At 46.9% G+C, this 21,536-nt stretch overlaps 1 protein-coding gene and 1 long non-coding RNA gene across 4 annotated transcripts in view; one reads left to right on the forward strand and one right to left on the reverse strand.

The window, feature by feature from the left end:
• Window positions 1–21,536, reverse strand: part of PPM1H (protein phosphatase, Mg2+/Mn2+ dependent 1H) — a 261,902-nt gene that overhangs the window by 32,392 nt on the left and 207,974 nt on the right. For 2 of the 3 annotated variants that reach the window (XM_045062017.1, XM_003988974.6), the window contains exons 7-8: window positions 13,212–13,275; window positions 9,524–9,631 (exon numbers count right to left, since the gene is read on the reverse strand). In XM_045062017.1, coding sequence (XP_044917952.1) covers window positions 9,524–9,631; window positions 13,212–13,275 — 172 coding nt within the window. Of the gene's footprint in view, window positions 1–3,313; window positions 3,453–9,523; window positions 9,632–13,211; window positions 13,276–21,536 lie in introns of those variants that run through there. The other variant, XM_023257185.2, reaches the window with a different exon arrangement.
• LOC109501633 lies at window positions 253–4,584 on the forward strand. Its single transcript, XR_002159841.3, has 2 exons — window positions 253–1,110; window positions 4,403–4,584. It is a non-coding gene; the product is annotated as an uncharacterized LOC109501633 (long non-coding RNA).

The following is a 21,536-nucleotide window of genomic DNA, read 5'->3' on the forward strand; positions in this document are numbered from 1 at the left end:
AGCTTCTTTGTAAATCTGCCTCCATTCTGCAAACTAGATGACCTCTGTTGAGTAATTAGCTAAACAGTTAACTCATCAACTTATTATTAGTTTGCACGGGAAAGAAAGATGATTATTTCTCTAATGCTCAAGTTTTCACAGCAGGGAGGGCACTCTCCCCCCCCCCCCCAAATTTGTTTGTTTGAGACAGAGAGAGAGAGAGAGAGAGAACACGTGAGAAAGGGAGAGAATCCCAAGCAGGCTCTACGTTGTCAGTGCAGAGCCTGATGCAGGGTTCAGTCCCTTGAACTGCAAGATCATGACCTCGGCTGAAATCATGAATCAGACGCCTAACTGACTAAGCCACCCAGGCACCCGGTGGGGGGAGCTTCTACAGGCAGGGTGTGGTACGGAGCCTCCAAGATGGGCACTGTCAATCCCGGCCCTCCCTGTACAAGCACCCTGCTCCTCTCTTCCAGAGGTGGATTCCAATTCCCCTCTCCTCAAATGTGGACCAGCCTTAGTGATTTCCTTGGCCACTAGCATGTGGCAGAGGTGATGGTTCTAGGCCTTCTGAGGCCAGGTCCTACAAAGTTCTATAACTTCTGCTTGGCACTCTTGAACCACTCACTGTCGAGATGTTTTCTCTCAGAATCCAGTTGCCATGCTATGAAAAGCTGAAACCCCATGGAGAAGCCATGTGGAGCTGCCTCAGCTTGACTCTTCCAGCTGCTATCTGCCCTCACTTGCCAGCCATGGGAGTGGAGCCACTTTGGACTTGCAGCCCATCTAGCCTTCAGATCCCTCTAGCTCCAGCTGACATCAAGCTGTGCTGTGCGAGACTCCCAGAGAGAACCACCTCGCTGAACCCGTTCAACTCACAGAACCATGAAAGGCAATAGCATACAAAGACATATAGTACACTGTTCCATCAAGACTCCATGTTCTGGGGTGGTTGGTTTTGCAGTCCCCGAGGGCACAAAGGCATTATATTGTGATGTGTCACTTCTAGGCCCTCTCCCTCTGTGGGGCTGGGGAGAGGGGATGGGGCATGGACTCCCCTGGAGTTTTCTCCCTGGTCTCGACTTGTCCATCGCAGCACCTGTTCCCTTTGCTCCTGTCCTCTAGCAGGTAAATATTAGGCAGACCACTCTCTGTGGGGTGGGGAGAGGAGAGCCCACAGCTATCCAGGGCATACATTTAATCTGGGGGGGTGGAGGACAAGAATAAGAAGTCCATTCTGGTCCGAAATCCATACCATGGTTTCTGGTCTAACTTTATACTAACTATAAAGTTAGTTTCATCCCAGGCACCTGTGTCTATGTTTTTAATTGCTCAGAAAACTCAGAGGGAAAAAAAAGCATAAAATTAGTTTTCCTCTCTGGACCTCCACAAACAGCATTCTTCCCTTTTCTTAGGCTAGAGAACAATTTATTTTTAATTTTTAGAAAATTTCACCCCGCTTCATCCACTAAATCCAGTCTGCCATCAGTTTTCATTACATTGTTTCTTTAAAATGTCTCCCGGATGTACCTCCTTTTCATTTTCCTGGTCCCTTCCCTAGCTTTTGTCCTCCTGTTACAGTTTCAGTTCTACAGCGGTCACCCTGTTTGCCTCTCTGCACCCCCCCCACCCCTGTCTACGTGCTGTGACAGGCCCCCACCCCAACATTTATCATGCTGCTCTCTTTGCTGAAGCCCTTACCTACTGCCTTGGGTTTGGTTCCAGGCCCTCCAGAATAATTAGCTTTGTTATAGCCAATAGCCCTTCAAGCTATCTTCCAAACCCAGTGACCCCATAAGGCAGATTTTACTTCATAACAGACTCACTCCTGGTTCCTTCTTATTCTTGTCCTCCTTCTTCGATTATGTAGTCCTGTCTCCCTCTTCTGAACGCCCCTCTTCTCTTAGGAAGCAGGAATCACAGGGTTTATGGCTGATTATTCTATTAGTTCCCCATTCCAACTTGTCCCAAAATTCCTAATGCTTTCGAGGACATGTTCCCTAGTGTGCTGATCAATAAACACTATTGGACTCATGATCTCTACGTATAGAGCCAGTGAAACTTCGTGGTTTTAAGAGGAGCTAGGAGCTAATACTTATTATGCCACGTTCTGGCTAAGTACTTTATTTATATATGTTATTTAATTTGTTCCTTGAGTTCCTGTCCTCTTTTTATTGAAGAGGAAGCAGAGATTTGGGTAAAGTACCTTTCTCAAGGTCACCCAGCTGGCAAGTGAAGAGACAGAGTTTGAAGTCAAGACTAATTACCAGTCTGAGGTTTTAAGTTCCACATCACACCACCTCCCAAGGTATTTTTGAGGGGAATTTTTAAAACCAGTTTATCCTACTCTACCACCTGAAGATGATTACTGTTACTGTTTTATTAAATTTCCTTCACGCATGTATTTGTCTACACATGCATGTAACTTCCTACCAACTTATGATCACACTCTTTGTATATACAATCATATTCTGTTTCACTTAATATAGTACAGCTTTTTCCCCTTTCATTATGCACTGATACTGTTTTTTATACATTGTTCAGACTGCAGAAAGTACGCAATACAATAAAACAGGCTCTTTCCCAAAATGGGACTTTGGCTTGGGGTATGAAAAGCTACCAAGAATAAGGTGCTGTCAACAATGAGCTCTTCTTTTTATTTTTTAAAAGTTTATTTTTATTTTTGAGAGAGAGAGAGAGAGACAGAGTGTGAGTGGGGGAGGGGCAGAGAGAGAGGGAGACACAGAATCTGAAGCAGGCTCCAGGCTCTGGGCTATCAGCATAGAGCCCGACGTGGGGCTCGAACTTACAAACTGTGAGATCATGACCTGAGCCGAAGTCAGAAGCTTAACCAACTGAGCCACCCAGGTGCCGCCCCCCAGCAATGAGCTCTTAAATACTGTTCATGTTTTCATGGGAGACAATAGGGGAGGCTCAAACTAGACAGTCATTCTCTCTTAATATGGAAGTGACTACTGGGAATCCCTAAGTGTAAAGCCTTCCAGAAGCTGACGGGGAAGGAAGACTAGTGTTTCCTGACCATCTCTGACCCTGCACCAGACCTAGTACCAGGCAGCTCCACAGATTTTTTTTTAAGTCTATTTATTTTTGAGAGAAAGAGAGAGAACACAAGTGGAGGAGGAGCAGAGACAGAGAGAGACACAGAATCCGAAGGAGGCTCCAGGCTCCCGACTGTCAGCACAGAGCCCAACATGGGGCTCAAACTCACACATTTCAAGATCATGACCTGAGCCTATGTCGGACACTTAACCGACTGAGCCACCCAGGTGCCCCTCCGCAGATGTTCTTACTTGCTTTTCCTAGCACTTTGCGAATACAGGCATGTTCACCTCACCTGAGGGAAGGGGAAGGCAGACTAAAATAATGCAGGTCACGTGGGCATTCAGATACCGGAGTCTAGGGTCTTCCTTCTCTTGGAGAAGGCAGTTTCAGATGAAAGAAAAAAATATCTAGATGAAGAAAAGAATGAGCTAAATGAGTCATCTGCAATTACAAAAACCCGCTGACAGGAATCTTGAACACCAGGGAAAAGAATAAGGAAGCCTAGAGAAAACCGGGCTCCTTGTGGTTCAGTCTGGCAGGGGGGGCGGGAGGGGGAGGGGGGTGATGCAGAGTTGAAGATGGGGGTTGGCTTTGCAAACTGGCCTCCACTCGGAAAAAGACATTGTTCTTCCAAGGGCCCAAAAGGGGGCTCAAGGCAGTCCCGGAGTGCAGGCGGGAAAGCAAATAACATGAAGAGGAAGGCTAACTCTGGGGAGGGCCTGCTACAGGTCAGAAAGGGCCACGGAGCAGAGAGCATCTGCAGGTTTAGGCTGCAGACCTTCGCCAAGGTGCTTGAGCAAGAGCACAGCAGGAAGTGCGCTGGACGGGGGCGGGGAGGAGAAATGCTGGAAGAGAGGCAGCTGCGAGTCTGGGCTCCAGTGCCTGAGTTCCCGGATCCTTTCCTTCCCTCCTTGAACTCTTTCAGGATAGTATAAGGAAGGTGAACTTTGATGTGCTTCATTGAGCAGGAAGATGGGAGACCTGGCTGAGGCTGTTTCTCTTGCTCAGGAAAGGCTGCATCTCATACTGTGACACAGAGAAAACACAGTGCTGTGGACCAGATGAGAGTCAATACGCCCCCACATTCAATGGTCAGGCCAAGGCCTGGTTGGCGGGGGCCTCTGGTGGAATTCAGTTCTCGGCCAGAAATCCCTGCCTTAGACCTTGGAAGACAGGAGGGAGGCTCAGCAAACCTGGCGGCCAATCTTTGGGTTTGGCAAACTCGAGATTTTTCCAGCGCCTTGTGTTTCAGTGAAACCGAAAATGTGTCTGGCTAGAAACCCTTCTCTAATTTTTAAACCCCTGAGCATTTTTTACGTAAATCTGATACACATGTTTTTGTCTTATTTTTATTTAGCTCATCAAATCGAATTAGGAGCTACAATGATGAAGGGAACAATGCTGATTTCCAAGAAGATTTTGGAGACTTTTTACTTAGAACTAAATCACATTTTCTCCCCAACTGTTAAAATTACCAGACTGAGCTGGATTTGAAATTTAGAAACCAAATGTGAAATAAAGACCCATGCTTGGCAAAGATGCAGCATAGCAGGGGAATGTTCTTAGGAAGTCACAGTTAGAAAGCCAGGGTAGGCGTGGGGTGGGGGGTGAGGGGATGCAGGCAGGAAAGGAGGTAGTTACTCTTCATCCGATGGTTTTGATACATTTACCCGGCTTCCACGCTCCCCAAAAGACGCCTGCTAGCCACTGTCTGGTGTCTGACTTTATCACTACCACGCAAGAAAGAGGAGTTTCTGCCCGAGATTGGGAGTGAGGGGGGTGTCCTGTGTGGAAGGAGAGCCTTCCACACTCCTCCATGGTAGCTGACTCCAGCTGCTCCGCCCCTTCCCCCTAAGCTCCCCCTCCCCGTTCGTGGTTCTGGCTAAGGCCCCTCCATCTGGAAGCATTTAAAACGTACAACGATTTTAATCTCGTGCAAAGGAATCTTGGGATCTACACTACATACCCATTAAGCTAAATTATACGTGCACAATCTTATTTTGCACAATTCTGTCTGGCCCAGGTTGGCACAGACAGGCTGGCACGCTAAAGGCTATTACTGTCTGTCCCAATGACTTTCTCCACTACGCCATCATTTTCTACAATTTCAGTCCAAGGCCAGTAGTGTTTCTTTGAGAAACTTGAGCCACTTAGGTCCCAGGACAAAGATTCTCTTCAGAGACCCTTGAACCTTGACTCAGAGGGTCCCTTGGACACTGTCCAAAGAAATGCCTTTGAACTCAGCTTCTCTCCCCTACAGACCTGCATCAAATTAGACTGACCTGGTACCTCTTGTTACTTAATAACTGTACAACCTTGGGGGAGTTATTTCGCTTCCTTGCATCGCGATTTACCAATGTGTAAAATGGGCACACTAATCATATGTACCCCATAGGGTTGTTGTGGAGGATTAAATGAGATACTGTGTGTAAAACACACAGTAAGTTGTCTGGCCCAGACTAAGAAGTTAATAGATGTTACTGTTATTATAAAAACGACATTTTAGCGAACTCTACAACTTTTCTAAGAGCACTTACATTTTTCCAGAGGTGGCCGGTTTCCTTTCAAACATGCCCACCTGCCCAATCCCTCACCAAGGCGGAACCATTCAACCCAATTCCCTGCAAACCAGCATCACTCTAGATAAGGGACATGAGGTTTCTGATCAACCAACTGGGATTTTTCATCAGTCCCCAGGCAGTCTTCCATGCATGCCCAAGTTTTAAACCTACAGCCTCTTTTTTGGAGCCATGGTAACAGAACAATTAGAGATCTATAATCTGCATAGAAATCATTCTCCTTCAAACCAAACCAAACTTCTCACTTTATCTAGAAAGCATAGGTATCTGTGGAAGTGGGTGAGAAGGAGGTTTTCGCTCTGCTTTAAGAAGCAACGTGAGGGGCGCCTGGGTGGCTCAGTCGGTTAAGCGGCCGACTTCGGCTCAGGTCATGATCTCGCGGTCCTTGAGTTCAAGCCCCACGTCGGGCTCTGTGCTGACCGCTCAGAGCCTGGAGCCTGTTTCAGATTCTGTGTCTCCCTCTCTCTCTGCCCCTCCCCCGTTCATGCTCTGTCTCTCTCTGTCTCAAAAATAAATAAAACGTTAAAAACAAAATAAAAAAAAAAAAGCAACGTGATTAGTGTTCCCTGAGGATCCCCCTACCACCCCCAAGAACATGAGTCATACTTCATTTGTCCCTTTTGCAAAGAAAAAGGTGATGGCGCCATTAATATGTCCGATGAGTGCCTCTCTCTCAAGGGGGAAAATATAGAATCCATGAGTCTAGTATTTATTGTTTTCCTCTGGCTGGCAGAGGAAATTATTTCCTCCAGCAATAATTCATGGATCCTGGTGTTGGCCAGAATAGAGGGGTCAGGGATCCACTAGCTTCAGTGACGCCTTGGACACTTCAGTGACGCCTTGGATTCTGGTCCTCATCATACAGAATTGGTGTGAGGACTAAAAGACAGACATCTATGGGTTCTTGACAAATGGTCATTATTATTTCCACCAGGCTGACCTCACGTGAAATCCTGGGTGATATCAGGAAATGGGTGTATCTTCCACGGCTTATATTTATTGGAGATATCCCCCTCGGTGGCTTCCTAACCTCCTGTGGCTAGATGTATCTTGAGTGCCAGCCTCAGCAATAAAGACTCTAAGAGAACCACCCCCTTGCTCACAGCCCTGCCAAAGGGGTGGATGTCGGTGGCTGTTTCTGCCCATAGCTCTGGAGAAGACAATGTGAAGGGGTGATTTATAGGCTGGGAAGTCACTCATGGCCTGGTATAAAAAGTGAGTCGATGGGGCGCCTGGGTGGCTCAGTCAGTTGAGTGTCTGACTTTTGGTTTCGTCTCATGTCATGATCTCAGTTTGTGGGTTTGAGCTCCAAGTCGGGCTCTGCACTAACAGTGAGAAGCCTGCTTGGGATTCTCTGTCTCCCTCTCTCTCTGCCCCTCCCCCTCACACACATTTCTCTCTCTCTCTCCCCCTGTCTCTCAAAAATAAACAAACATTAAAAAAAAATTAGTCGAGTCAATGAGATTCCTCTCTGGTAATCTGTCATCAAGAGTGAGAAACTGAGCTGACTGGTAGCAGAGACACATGGAACTTGATTGGCCACGTTAAGGGCAGAACACCCTCATGAAGGTGACATGCCCTCAGCCCATTGCTGAGGCTCTCCAGGGGTGCCTTGATTCCAGAACCACTCTCCCATAAAGGCTGGCTGTTAATGGTTCTTCCTGTGGACGCCACAAACATCTCTTCTAATAATATTGCAAGAAACACCTCCTCTTTTGAATTAGCTTGAGTGGGTTTTGGTTTCTTCCAACACACACAAAAAAAGTCTTCAGTAAAACAGCACCTACCAGGGCACCTGGGTGGCTCAGTTGGTTGAGTATCTGACCTTGGCTCAGGTCATGATCTTGTGGTTCGTGAGTTCAAGCCCCACCCACGTTGGGCTCTGTGCTGACAGCTCAGAGCCTGGAGCCTGCTTTCAGATTGTATGTCTCCCTCTCTCTCTCCCCCTCCCTTGCCCATTCATTCTCTCTCTCTCTCTCCCCCGCCTCCACTCTCAAATAAATAAACATTAAAAAGATTAAAAAGTAAAACAACACCTACCCTTGCAAAGAACATGCAGATGGAGCCATATCTAAACATTCTGGGCATTTCTGATGCAAGGCGTTGCTTTAACAGGTAATTGCACAGAATGCAAACACCACTGGTCCCCGACTCACCTCTCCCTGGCTCCCCTTTATTGTAACCCTTGGAAAAATCAAAGCTCTCTCCTTCAATCTTCCTTGCAGCAAGGGGAGGTCATGTGACACAGTTCTGCCAACGAGATACAAGTGAAGACAGACAGGCCGCCTGCCCCCTCTCTTCCTGCCTTGCCTGAAGATGTTATGCTCAAAGCTGCTTGCAGCTCACATTCACCATCTTGCAACCATGAAGGAAAAGTCAGAGAAGCAGAGATGCCCGCCCTGGCACGCTGGAGGTGATGCACCAAACGGTAGTAGCCACGAAACTCCAGCCTCCTTGTTATGTGAAAAGAACAGAGCCTTAACCTACTATTACTTAGATTTCTCTGTAACTTACAAAAGCAAAATGTTTTCTAAAGATATACCCTGAAACAAAACTGGATGTTTCCCGTATCATAAGAAAAATGTGTTGTTGGTTTTTTGGGGTTTTTTTTAACAGTTTCAGGTGAGGGGAAAAAATTTTTTTTCAATGTTTATTTATTTTTGAGACACACACACACACACACACACACACAGAGTGTGAGCAAGGGAGGGGCAGAAAGAAAGGGAGACACAGAATCCGAAGCAGGCTGCAGGCTCCAGGCTCTGAACCGTTAGCAGAGAGCCCGATGTGGGGCTCAAACTCACAAATCACGAGATCATGACCTGAGCCCAAGTCGGATGCTTAACTGACTGAGTCATCCAGGCACCCCGGAAAAAAAAATCTTTTAACCAAAGATATGACAACCTGTTTTTCAGTTAACTTCTCTAAACATCAGCTGAATGATACAAGTTCTGCAGGCAATTAAAATCCATGAGGGGATAAAGTATACATGTGAACAAGTATGATATAAAAGCAGAGAGTGGAAATGTCTTAAAAGGTAGCTGCTTTACGTGTCTCAGTATAGAGAGAGACATTATTTCTGGATGGGGGAGGGAGAAATCAGGAAGTCTCCACAGGAGAAGCATGTGTTAAACCCTAGAGAAAAAAAGAATTTGGATGTTTGCAGACGGGAGGAAAGACATTCTAGTCAGAAGGAATAGTTTAAGCAACTGTGGGAAACTGAAGGCCATGTGCAGGAAGGACACAGCAAGTTCTTTCTGGCAAGTTTAGGGGGGAACAAAGATCAAATTTTTGGTCTAGAAAGTCAGACAAGGGGCGCCTGGGTGGCGCAGTCGGTTAAGCGTCCGACTTCAGCCAGGTCACGCTCTCATGGTCCGTGAGTTCAAGCCCCGCGTCGGGCTCTGGGCTGACGGCTCGGAGCCTGGAGCCTGCTTCCGATTCTGTGTCTCCCTCTCTCTCTGCCCCTCCCCCATTCATGCTCTGTCTCTCTCTGTCCCAAAAATAAATAAACGTTAAAAAAAAAATTTAGAAAGTCAGACAAATTATAATAAGCCTTGAGTGCCAACCATCGGAGTCTGGGCTTCATTCTCATAGCCCCGGGATATAGTTTCTGAGCAAACGGGTCAGAATGCCTGTTTAGGAAACTTGGCCTGACGACATACGTGGGATGGATCGAGGAGGCAGGAAATGCCACTCGGTGGCTATGCAACAACCACCTGGGCAGGAAGTGAGGAGGGTATGAAGCAGGACAGTCAGAGTGAGGATGGAGTGGGACAAAGAAACACTGCAGAAGCACACGTGACGAAAGGTGGCTACTGTCTGGGTATGGGGTGCAAGTCATGGGAGGAATCATGTAGAAAATATTTGCACAAAATAGAAACAAAAACCCCATGTAGTACCTCTGGAGCTGAAGACAGGAATGGTTTTATGTAGATGTTGGAGTCATGCACCTTCAGGTCATGGTCCCCAAGTCCCCTGGTCACTCCAATAGTTGCCATTACTCGGGCCTAGGAGTATAAGCAGAGGGTCATCAGAAACACTCATACAGAGAAAGCATTCCTGTCGTAATGTGGCTGCCACACGCCAAGAGAGATGCATTAATTTTCCAGTTCATTCTGTCCCTCTCCAGGCCTCCTGCTCCTAACTTAACGTGGGTAGCTGTTTCCAAAGAAGGGCTCGCCAAGGTCACTTATGTACTTAAGGAGTGGTTTTTCTACTGATCACCTTAAGTTTAATGGGTTGCTGCTGTCTCTTTTTGGCTTTCTTTTGTAGAGGCTGGAAGGGCAGCCAGTAAACTAAATCAATACATGTGGGATGTCTACAGCCCCTGAAATCAGCTCAAATCAAATCCAACACGATCCGTCCATCCATCCGTCCATCTGGGATACACCCACCCTACAAGTATATCTGCCATGTCTCTAGTCCCTGACAGGCACTAGTAAAAGATTTAAAAAAAAAAAAAAAAAAAAAAAAAAAAAAGCAGAGGCAGCTCACCACCCCCCACCCCCCCACCCGCCGCCCAAGCTCATATATTATGCTTTATGGTACAGAAAAGAAACCCTTTGCAGCTCTGTCACCTGTCCTGCATAACATCCCCAACCAAGTCCCTCTGGGCGGAGAGGAACAAAATGTCACTTTCTTATAAGTACAAAGAGACCTCAGGGTTGAGACCTCATCACCTGTGCTTTCCAAATAACAAATGAACAGTTTTCTGAATGCTTTAAGGAAATAATACTATTTTACTAATGGCTGCACAGTCAGCCTTTTATCTTCAGGGATGCCACAGATCTGATCTACCCAAACATTTCCTGAGCACCTACTATGTACAGACACCATGCTGTGGGGCACAAATGTCTAAGACTTGTACCTACTATAAAGGACCTTGCAAAGGGAGATAAGAGATGCATGTCTAACAATATGTAAAATATGGCCAAGGGCTGAAAGACACATAAGCCATGGGTTATATGAATTCAGAGGAAGTAAAAATTCTGCTGAGAAGGTTTCCTGGAGGTGGTGGCACTACATTTTTGAGCAGAAGGATGGGCAGCATTGGGATGGGCAAACAGAGGGATGGAATGAAAGTCATTCTCGGTAGAATGGAGGCCAATGGCCTAATGCTTGGATCGTCAATAATATATCCAGTGTCGTTTCATGGGGAGACCCAGGTGTGAATCCTCACTCTACTGTCTGGGTAATGAGATTAACGTACAAACGCTAAGAAACATTACAATCTACCATATTGCCATCATCTTCATCCTGTCTTCCCAAAAAGGCTATGGATTTTAGAGTAGGTTTTGGATCAGTAGATGGGCAGGTTTAAGTGGAAATGAAACCATGATTTATTTTTTTAAAGGCACAAATCAGAGGGGGTAAAATGCAGACACGTGATGTGAAGCCTGGGGTCCTCTGGTCAGGTGGGCTGCAGGAGAAACTCTCTGCCCCGCTGGGGAGCTGGATCGGCTGGCTCCCTCCTAGCTAAGAAGTGTTCAATCCTGAATTCGAAAATTCAGAGTCCCTTGAGGCCCCTCCACTCTCCCCACTGCAACGGCAGCTTCTCTGGCTGCAAAAGCACAGGTGGGCGTTTTAGTCTAAAGAAATCTGATGTTTCTGCTAGTTACTGAACTTGTTTACAAAGCATGTAGGTGTTACCCACACAAATCTTTAAAAGCATTGGCAGAAATAAAATGAAAAGTTACGGCAGTGAAAGTATTCTGGAGCTTTTGGGTAGGTGTATGCAGACGGGAAAGACAAAACCCCTGCAAAGGATCTAGATGGAACTGACAGGTTACAGCTGTAACGATTTCTCAAGGGTCCGCTGACAGGGATCTTGTGCTGCTTTACTATGGAGCAAGTCTGGGACAGACTGGAGCCACAGCAGCTTTTAAATAGGCCATCAGGTACAATGACAGAACTTGCCAGCTGCCTATCACAGAGCTGTCAGGCCCTAATTAACTGAAATGCTTCAGGAACATGATGTCCTGGTGAAAGGAACATCGGCTTAAGGGGGAAAGCCCCTGCTCGCTTAAATCTTATTCTGATTATCTTCTAAGAACACATTAGTCCATTGTCCTTTGGTATGGAGGCCAGTATACTGTACATAACTGACAACTTTATTCAATACTGATGCATTTATTGCAGGTACCGGGCTGGGCAGATACTAGGGATACAAAGATACTAGGAGGTGGCTCTCAGCTTCTTGGAACTCGCTGGGTGTAGCAGGGTCATACTGAGAATCTCAGCCCCACAAAGAGCCGTAGCTGCAGGCACAGGTCACTGGGCTGAGAGATGTGCATTCACGGTACCCATCCTACTGAAAGGTGCACACTATCAGGGACAGAATCACTGGAACACTATCAGGAACAGAATCCTTTCCTGTTGTGATTCTCAACCAGGGATGGTGAGGTGGAAGGTGGTCCGTTTCCATGAACAGGGAAAGTTCGTTTGAAAACTGGTCCCTGTATGAATCGATGTTCATGTTTCACTCCCCTCCATGAAACATCTCCTTGTACTGACATCATTCCTACCCTGAGCCGCGAACCAAAACCTGCGTGCTCTCTCACACGTGTGCGGCTGGATGCCCGTGCACACACATGCACATATGCCCACACCTGCCTGTGAAGGCATCCTTCGGTTTTTATGAAGAGTCACTTCATCCTCAAAAAAAAAAAAAAATCCTATAGAATACTGGAAAAATTCAGTGGAAGTTTCTTTTTAATGTGAACCATTTTTCACATCTAACTGGAGCTCTCAGCACAGAGGTGAAGTGTATTCGTGCTCAGAGGAAGAAGGCAGTGCCTCAGAAGCAGTTTGTTCTCACTGGGAAACCATTTCAAAGCTTCCTCATCCCCAGTCCAGGACGGCCACCTCCTCCAGGCTCTCTCTACTCACGGACCAAGGCGGACAGCCTTCCTTCTCCACAGTGTGCCTGCTGCTGAGGGTGTTGTTCCGATCGGGGCCCTGGGAGCACATGGCGAACGCTCCTTGCTAGCTAGCTCAGCCTGGGCTCTGGTCCCCAAGCTCCATCAAAGTGAAGCTTTGGGTCCCCTTGCCTGGGGCAAGTGGAGCAGCAGCCTTGCAGAGTCTGAACTCCCATGGTGGCGTGGGAGAGCTCTAGAAGCAGGTAGACGACCATGGCTCCACGTGTCCTACCACCCCTGGCTGGCTGTGTGGCTGCCTGAGCGGCTTGCACCTCAGACCCTCAGCTGCTTCTGCTCCCAAATGGATATTCTACCGCCGGCTCTGCCTGCCTCGTGGCTTGGTGTCAGAAATACAAAGAGATAACGTTTGTGGATGTGGTCATGTTTAAACACCGTAAGACGTTATGGAAAAGAGATGTGAGAAGGAGAATGTTATCTTCACAAAAGTGACTTCGGTCCCTTGTGCTCCCCGCTCCCCTTCCCCTCCCCCAGCCCTGCCATTCCTTGGAGACCCTCGAGACAGGAGGCCTGCAGGATGATGGAAGGCGATATTCTTCCAAGCTGTCAAGGCCATAAAATCACAGGCTGCTGAGTGGAACACAGAGACTGCCACGGGCTGTGCAGAGACAGAGCCTTGCTCTCTCAGTCCGGGGGAAGTGCACATGCCTACCTTCTTGCCTTCTCCATATATAAGGGGAAACTTCAGGTCATCATCCTCAATGGTTTTGTATGCCCTGTAGGGGGATAAACAACATTTACAAAAAAAGGTTTGCACTCAGTGACCCGCTGCCCTGACACAGGCGACCGGGTTCTTCATTCTCCCTGACACTCCCTCCATCACTCACCGCACTGCCAACCTCTTTGTGCCTGGACTTCTTCTTACCGAATCACATGTTTGTGCATGTAATTAACAAATCAGAAGATATCAAGTGTGTGTTTACTCACAGAGGGAGAGGATAAGGTGGTATATTTGTAATCGGCAAGAAGGGGAGGTGGGTTTCTGTCCTGGGTGTTTCGTGCCTGTATGATAGTGAAGCCCCAGCAGCAGTGACAAGGGTCTTGTCCTTAACCCAGAGCTGGAAAACAGCAGAGCTCAGAGGCAGATGGAGTGTGAAACTGCTCCAGGAGCCGGTTCTGACCTTCAGGGGTTGTTTATACCAAAGCAGCCTCGTAATGGGATGGCTGGAGAAGGAATATTTAGAGCCTGTTTGACCTCTGTGTGATATTCAAGGTTGGCAGAAAATTCTTTGTTTCACAATAGCTATTAAATGGCCATTCGACACACGGAAAGAAAAGCCAGTTTATGCTTCAGTGGTTTATTCCAGACATGGTTGTCCAAATGCCATTACATACACAGCAGAGGCTGGCCAGGCTAACCCAGGAGAGAAAATGAAGCCTGTGACTTGCAATTTTGCTCATAAGAAGTTAAAAAACAAAAAGCAAAGGAATGTGGCACTTGATTACTAACTATGCCACTCTGGGCAAGTAGCTCCACCTTTTTTGGTCTCAGTTTCCTCATCTGTAAAATGAGGATCATCACAGAGGATGTGACGAGCTGAGCACAGAGCCTGGCACTTGGGAAGTACTCATTTAGTGGTAGCTATTACTAATACTTCGCAGATAACTAATAGTTGGTACCCCGGCTCCCCTTTCTGCAAAATGGGGAGAGCACTACCTCCAAGAAGTATTAGTATTACACTAAGTAAAAACCGGGTAGCTTCTATTAGGCTAGGTGCTAGAAACAAGACGCTTCTCGGAAGTAATGTCTGCTGAGTGCACAAAGAAAACTAATTTGTGAAATGGGCTCCTAATCTTGGATATATACAGGCAACTTGGGAGTGAGCATGCAATCAAATTTATGGAAGCTCTTGATACACAAACGAATGCAATCCAATTCAAAAAGAGTTCAACCCCAAAGCTAATGCCGGGACACCTTTATTTCCAGGGAAGTCATTTAGGTAAGGTGCTCCTTCCCAAGGGACCAGTGAAGCTTTGGCACCAGATGTGCCTGGGCTTCCTGTTCAGCCCTGAGCAAGCGAGTGAGCCTCTCTGGATTTCAGGATCCTCATTAATCAGAGAGGGGGAAACTGAAACTTACTGGTGGGGTTGAAGATGAACATGGGCTAATGACGGTGCTGATATCACGAAGTATTCAGCACGGTGCCCGGCACATGCCAGTTGCTGGTACAGCCATCACGTGAGCCCAGAGGCACTCTAGGAATTCAATTTTCAAAAAAAACGTACTATATCCTTTCCCCAAATCTATCAAATTAACACGAGGTGGAAACAGCTACTCTGATGTTTTTATACTTACATGAACTATTTAAAACGCTGTGGTATACAAGTCACTTGGGGAGCAAATAGAGCTATTATTAGAATACATTCAGCTTGGGGACTGAATGAGTTCTTAGCCCAGTGGTTCTCAACCCTGGCTGTACACGGAATCACCTGGGAGGGCTTTAAAAAGTCCAGACGCCCATGGGGCACCTGGGTGGCTCAGTCAGTTAAGCAACTTTGGCTCAGGTCAAGAACTCGTGGTTTGTGAGTTCAACCCCTGCATTGGGCTCTGTGCTGACAGCTCGGAGCCTGGAACCTGCTTCGGATTCTATGTCTCCCTCTCTCTCTCTGTTCCTCCCCCAGTTGTACGGTCTCTCTCTGTCTCAAAAAAAAAAGATTAAAAAAAAATTTTTTTTTTTTTTTTAATCCAGATGCCCATGTCACAGCTCAGAGCAATTAAATCTGACCTCTGGGGATGAGAGCCAGTCATTGGATTTTTTTTTTGTTTTGTTTTTAAGCTCCCAGGTGATTCTATTGTGTAGCCAAAGTTGAGAACCACCACTATAGACCAAGTGTCATTGCTCATACTCAAAATCAGTTGAGCAACTAGCTTGACTCTAAAGATGACATATGGCTCAAGGGACACGAGGGAAATGGCCTGGGAGAGGCTCTAAAGTGGGTGTGAGCAGGGCTTGGGGACGAGGCCAGGAGAGGGACTGGGGCCTGGAGACCAAGATCCAGGAGTCAGAGATTAAATGGGAGTAAGAAGGCAGCAGCTCCAGCCCCAGTGACTGGAAATTACTTAGAGTTCAGTACAGATAGGCTAAGAGCACTCTTAACAGGCTTGAAAAGGCAGCCACAGAGCTGTTCTCAGATCCCCCGAAAGCCCAGGCAATCAAATCCTCTCAGGGCAGAGACCTTCAGGAGCATGAAGTCTGTGTTACTACAGCTCCGAAAGACAAACACTAACCTTGGAGGTGTCATCCACAGGGTCAAGTGCAAATTCTAATATTTTAGTTGCTATATTTTCATCTTTGAAAACAACAAAAATACTAAAACTAGAAATGAAACTTTCAAAAAGCCTTATTCTGTTCCTGCCATTACTGGTTTTCAATCATGTGAGAGCCCTCTCCCCTGCTGTCACCAACAACTGACAAGGGTGAATAACTACCAATAAAGAAGTACAACACCCTCACCCCCTCAACCTTTCTGGGTCCTAAGCACAGGTCATCATATACAGGCAGGCGGACTTCCTTTTTCACAGTGAAAGTCTGGTATAATAAAGAATAAAACAAGAGTCCAGACTGGCAGCTTGATTAAAGTCTGTATAAATTAGTCATCGCCAACAATCATGACAGCTGCTATGACTTACCAAACACCTGCCCCACACTGGGCTTGGTGCTAGCGTGCTATGTCTCAAATGTCTCCTAGGTTCTGCAATGTCCTATTTGAGGGGACTGAGGCTCAGAAAGGTTAAGTGACTTTCCCAGGATCACAGACCATCTTAGTGGCCTAAAGCTAGACTCTAACTTCCCCGGAAAACACACCAAAAAAAGAGGGCTTCAGGGCTCAGCTCTGGGGATTTCTTATTCTAGCTGAAAAATCTGAGATGAGACCATTATTATCTGCCCGTCAGTGGGAGAAAAGCAGGCATTGGTTGAAGAAAAGGTCTTTTTGGCACAAGGGGAAAAGAGGAAAAAGAACAAAAGGTGCCCATGTGGGGACAAAACTGGTGGCTATTTCACTACACGGTCCACAGGGAAGCCAGCGGGAAGCCAGGGAAGCACCAGGCTGTGTCCTCAGACCCGCCACTACTTAGCAGGCATTTCACTATGGCTGAAGAGCCTGGCAAAGGCCTCTCCCACGGACAGCGGGCCTCCCTCAAACATGTGTCTGGAGTTGAAGGGGGCCACTCCTGGTCCTACCCATTTGTAAGCCCTGTTCATATGTAAGCTATTCATATTGCATGGTACTTCATGGTCCAGGCTGTAGACTCCGTATTTCCAGCTCAGCCCTGGCTTCTGCCCTTCTCAGCTGGGGGACACAAGATAAGGACAATGGTTTGAAGTTTGAGCTCCAAGAAAGGGAGTTACTAGGGACGTACAATAAATAGAAAACGTCCAGAAATAGAAATAGAAATTAATAGAAAATGGGTGGCTCAGACAGTTAAGTGTTGGGACTGTTGGGTTTCAGCTTAGGTCATGATCCCAGAGTTCCTGGGCTCGAGCCCTGGGTCGGGCTCTGTGCTGACTACTTGGGATTCTGCCTCTCCCTCTCTCTCTGCCCTGCTTCTACTGGTGCTCTTTCTCTCTCTCAAAATAAACAAACATTAAAAAAAAGTCTATTCCTGGGGCTCCTGGGTGGCTTAGTCGGTTGTGTCTGATTTCAGCTCAGGTCATGATCTCACGGTTTGCGACTTTGAGCCCCACATCTGGCTTGCTGCTATCAGCATCTCTCTTCTGCCCCTTCCCTCTCTCAAAAAGAAACAAAAAAAATTTTTTTAAGAAAATTTCTATTCCTTCTTATCAGATCCCATGATTTCTCAAATCCTGATTAAATTTAAAGATTCCAAATACCAACTACTCACTAGTTTCTACCATAATATAACTGACCAGAGATGATAATTCAAATAATTACTTGTTACAAGAAAGCAAAACTGAAAGGCTTAGGAAAGATTTTCAGAGTAACTCTTATTTTGTGTCAGTCCTTAATGAATATTTATGAGGCCAATTGACAGAAAGAAGAGAAAAAAAAGTCAAGGCTTAAAAAGGGCTGAATTAAAGGGCTTTCCCTAAGTGGAGGCAAGTTTCATTAAGCAAAGACGTTTCCATTAAACTTTTTTTTTTAAAGTAATGGTTTCCTCTGCAATGTTGATTTGGCAAAGCTGAAAAGACAAGGCACCACGGGTCCAGACCTACTGGAAAGAAAAGCGCTACTAAGTCGGCTATACCTCAAGTGCAGGAGTCCCTGCTGTAACAATATACCTCATACTGGTCCCTGGTCTCTGTCATGGAAATGACTGTTCTGGACAGTCACTGTCCTGGGAGCAGTGCAACAGGCAGCATCAACCCATTCCATTGGAAGGCAGCCCTGGGAAGTTCTTTCTTAAACCATCCAATCAGCCACGGGTATATTTCTTTTTCTTTTTTTTAATTTTTTAAATTTATTTTATTTTTATCTTTATTTTTTTATTTATTTTTGCGACAGAGAGAGACAGAGCATGAGCAGGGGAGGGGTAGAGAGAGAGGGAGACACAGAATCCCAAGCAGGTTCCAGGCTCTGAGCTGTCAGCACAGAGCCTGATGCGGAGCTCGAACCCACAGACTGTGAGATCATGACCTGAGCCGAAGTCAGACGCTTAACCGACTGAGCCACCCAGGCACCCCATCTTTTTTTTTTTAATGTTAACTTATTTTGAGAGAGGGAGAGTGCAAGTGAGCGAGAGAGTGGGGGAGGGGCAGAGACAGGGAGAGAATTCCAAGCAGGATCAGCGCTATCAGCACTGAGCCTGACACGGGGCTTGATCTCACGAACCTTGAGATCAGGACCCAAGCCAAAATCAAGAGTCGGACGCTTAACCGACTGAGGCACCCAGGCGCCCCACCATTGGTGTATTTCAACGCCCCATGACTCCTAAGGTAAGGGGGAGGCAGTGACTGCTCCCACCTCACTCACCCTTCCAGACCGAGGCCTGCTGCCACCGAGTCAGCCCCTCCACCTGCTCACACACCCCCAGCCTCGCCGCCAGGATGCTCTCCCATCCTCCCTGATGACGCCCCCCTAGGTTCACAGGTGGCTTCCCACTCTTTCCCCTGCTGTTATGCTCAGTAATTTTACATGTGTGAATGATGCTTCTGGAATCCTGGCTTCATAACTCCCAACCTACTTCCTGATGATCTTCCTTAAGGCTCCCCAGCACCAAGGACATCTTTCCTCAGAGACTCCCACTGTGAGCTATCTCTCCTCTCTCGCTGGGGCTCTCAGGCCACTTCGCATCCATGGTTCCGTCACTCGACCCCCTGGCCATACGTGTTCATCGTCCAGCCTCCACCTTTTGACGGCTTTCCTTGCTGGCAGCCTAGAATTCCTCCCCCACCTGATCTTCTAGTAAGAGGCAAATACAACAGCAATGAATTGAGGGCTTTGTCTGTTGACATTCTGCCAAATACTGTCACCTCTCCCTTTCCAACAAACAGGTCCAGTACCTTCTCTTGCCCACGCAATTGCAATCCCCTCACCAGACCTCCCTGCAATTATCTAGGTAAGAGCAGACGGTGCCAGGATCAGGGTGATGGCGGCGAAGGTGCTGAAAGGTGCAGTTTTGTCCTTTATCTCTATTCTCAGAGCACCCAGAGTAATTATTTTAAAATGTCAGATAGCGTCATTACCCTGCTCAAACCCCCCGATGATTTACCCATCATACTCTAAATAAAAGCCAAGTAATGAAATGACCTTCTTTAACATTGCTCCCCTCCCCCAATTTTCTTATTCCCCTTCTCTGTTTTATTTTTGTTCTTGCCATCCACCCCCATCTAACACTTAAAAGTATTTTACTTCCTGATGTTTCTTTTCTCTACTGCTCCCGTGCACCCCCTTCCCCCATTAAGTTCTGTGAGGACAGAGGTGTTCATCTCACCACATGTGGCATCCCTGGTATTGGAGAGAGTGCCCGATGCATAACGAGTGCCCAGCAAATAGCTGACGAAGTGAGCAAATCAATGAATGCCATGTACCTCAGGCAGCGGCTTTACTCTGTTCTACACAGATTTACAGAACAAAAAACAAAGCGCTCTCTTGCTCTCCCGGACTGCTTCCCGGGTCTCAGGGGTGCAGTTTGCAGCTGATGCCTCACCCACAGGCACGGCCCTCGCCTGCCTCTGGTCTTAGCTGGCTGGGCGCAGCTCTGTGTATTCTCTGAACATCTGAACTCAAGAGGTCCCTGTACAGGCGCACTGGTGTCCTCTCACCCTTCTGACGAGTAGCAACTACAGGACTCCTCCAGGGCGAACACATCTCGTCTCAGGGTCAGTTCTGTGATTTTTTTTTTTTTTTTTTTTTTAAGAGAGAGAGAGAGGTTTGCTTGTATTTACAGACCGGCTGAGCAGCCTGCTAGCCAGTCTCCCACAACCACTTCTCTTTTTTCACAGACAGTCCTCACTCCTCAGCTTAAAATTCCCCATTGGCTTTCCATACAAAACGTAACCCAACGACAAGGCCCCGTGTGATCTGATCTTTGCACGCCGCTCTGACATCCGTTATCACGCAACTGTGCTCTCCTCACGCCATCTCTCTGGCTGGCTCTTGGACACGCCATGGGGGGTGGGGGGGGCCTTGCTGTCCCCTCTGCCTGGGCCATTCTTCCCCCAGGTCCTCCCAGCCTTCTCTGAGCACTCAAGCTGACCAGGCTTCAGCTCTTCATGGTGCTTACATAACACAATTTGAAACTACCTATTAAGTTTGTTTACTTGTTTACATCTCCCCCCACCCCTGTCCTGGAACATTAGCTCAATGAAGGCAGGCATTTTGGTCTTTTTCACTGCTATTCCCTCCTGTGGACAACTGTGCAGGCACACTGTGCACGTAAAGTAGATACCAGCTAAGTGGATGAACAGATGGACGAACGCTCGTACTTCCTCCTTAGCACACATGTTTCCATCTAAAGACATAACCAAGTGTTGGCTTTCCCCATTCATTTTGCTTTAATGGTATGCTTTTTTATGGCCGAAATTCAGGGCTGAGTCCTTCCTATCAGTGATACCTTGGACTTCTTTTTACCTCTTTACATTAAAATTTTAGGTTCACCTTTATTACCAAAGTATATTCGTAAATAACAAAGTTATAAAAAAAATAGCACCCATGATCTTCTTGCCTATTACCTTCTCCTCGTAATTCCCAAGTTCTACCTCCAGAATGGTAGTTTTTCTCGTTATGTGGTTCTCTAGGGTACATAGTGTGACCTAGACATATTTCTCCCAGAATAACTTGAGGCAAGTCTCCCACTAAGAAAGTTCTTCTATGTCTTTGCCATATTCCTGCATTCCCAGCCAGAGTCCCCATTTGGACATCTTAACCCACAGGCCAGGAACCCAAAGTTCACACTGTGGCATGGTCTACCTCGATCACTTCCCGTGATCTTCTTTCTTTCCCAAATCAGGACTTCTAATTAGAAAGACAGAGAGAAATGCCACTCATGTCCCTAAGTCTTGATTCCCTCAGCGATACTTCAAAGTCATTTAAGAAGAACGTGACCCCTCCATGACTGCCTAATGCCGACGAACCACTCATATGATTCCAATGACACACACCAGTGAGTCACATTCTTCTAATAGTTGACCTCTCAGTGGGGCCCAGGATGCCTGTCCTCCCCTGGGAAGCTTTCTTCCTACATTCTCCTTTTCCTCTGCTATGGTATACTGTGGAACATCAGGCCCGGAGTCAGAGGTTTTGAAGTCACAGCGCAGTCCGCAAGCGAACCAGTTGTGTAACCTTGGGAAAGTCCCTCAACCTCACTGAACATGCTTCTTCAGCTGGATTCCCCATGAGAAGCTTCAAGGATCAAATGCAAATATGTCTGACAAGTCCTTTGGGAAGGATAAGGTGCTATTTAACCAAACTGTGACCATCAAGGTCTTAGGAGCCCCATTCTTTTTTCACTGCAGATGTAGAGCATAGATAACTGGTGAGCAGAGGCAGGAATACAGCACATCTCCGCAGGAAA

The sequence above is a fragment of the Felis catus genome, chromosome B4, assembly GCF_018350175.1.
Source record: "Felis catus isolate Fca126 chromosome B4, F.catus_Fca126_mat1.0, whole genome shotgun sequence".
Taxonomy (NCBI): Eukaryota; Metazoa; Chordata; class Mammalia; order Carnivora; family Felidae; genus Felis; species Felis catus.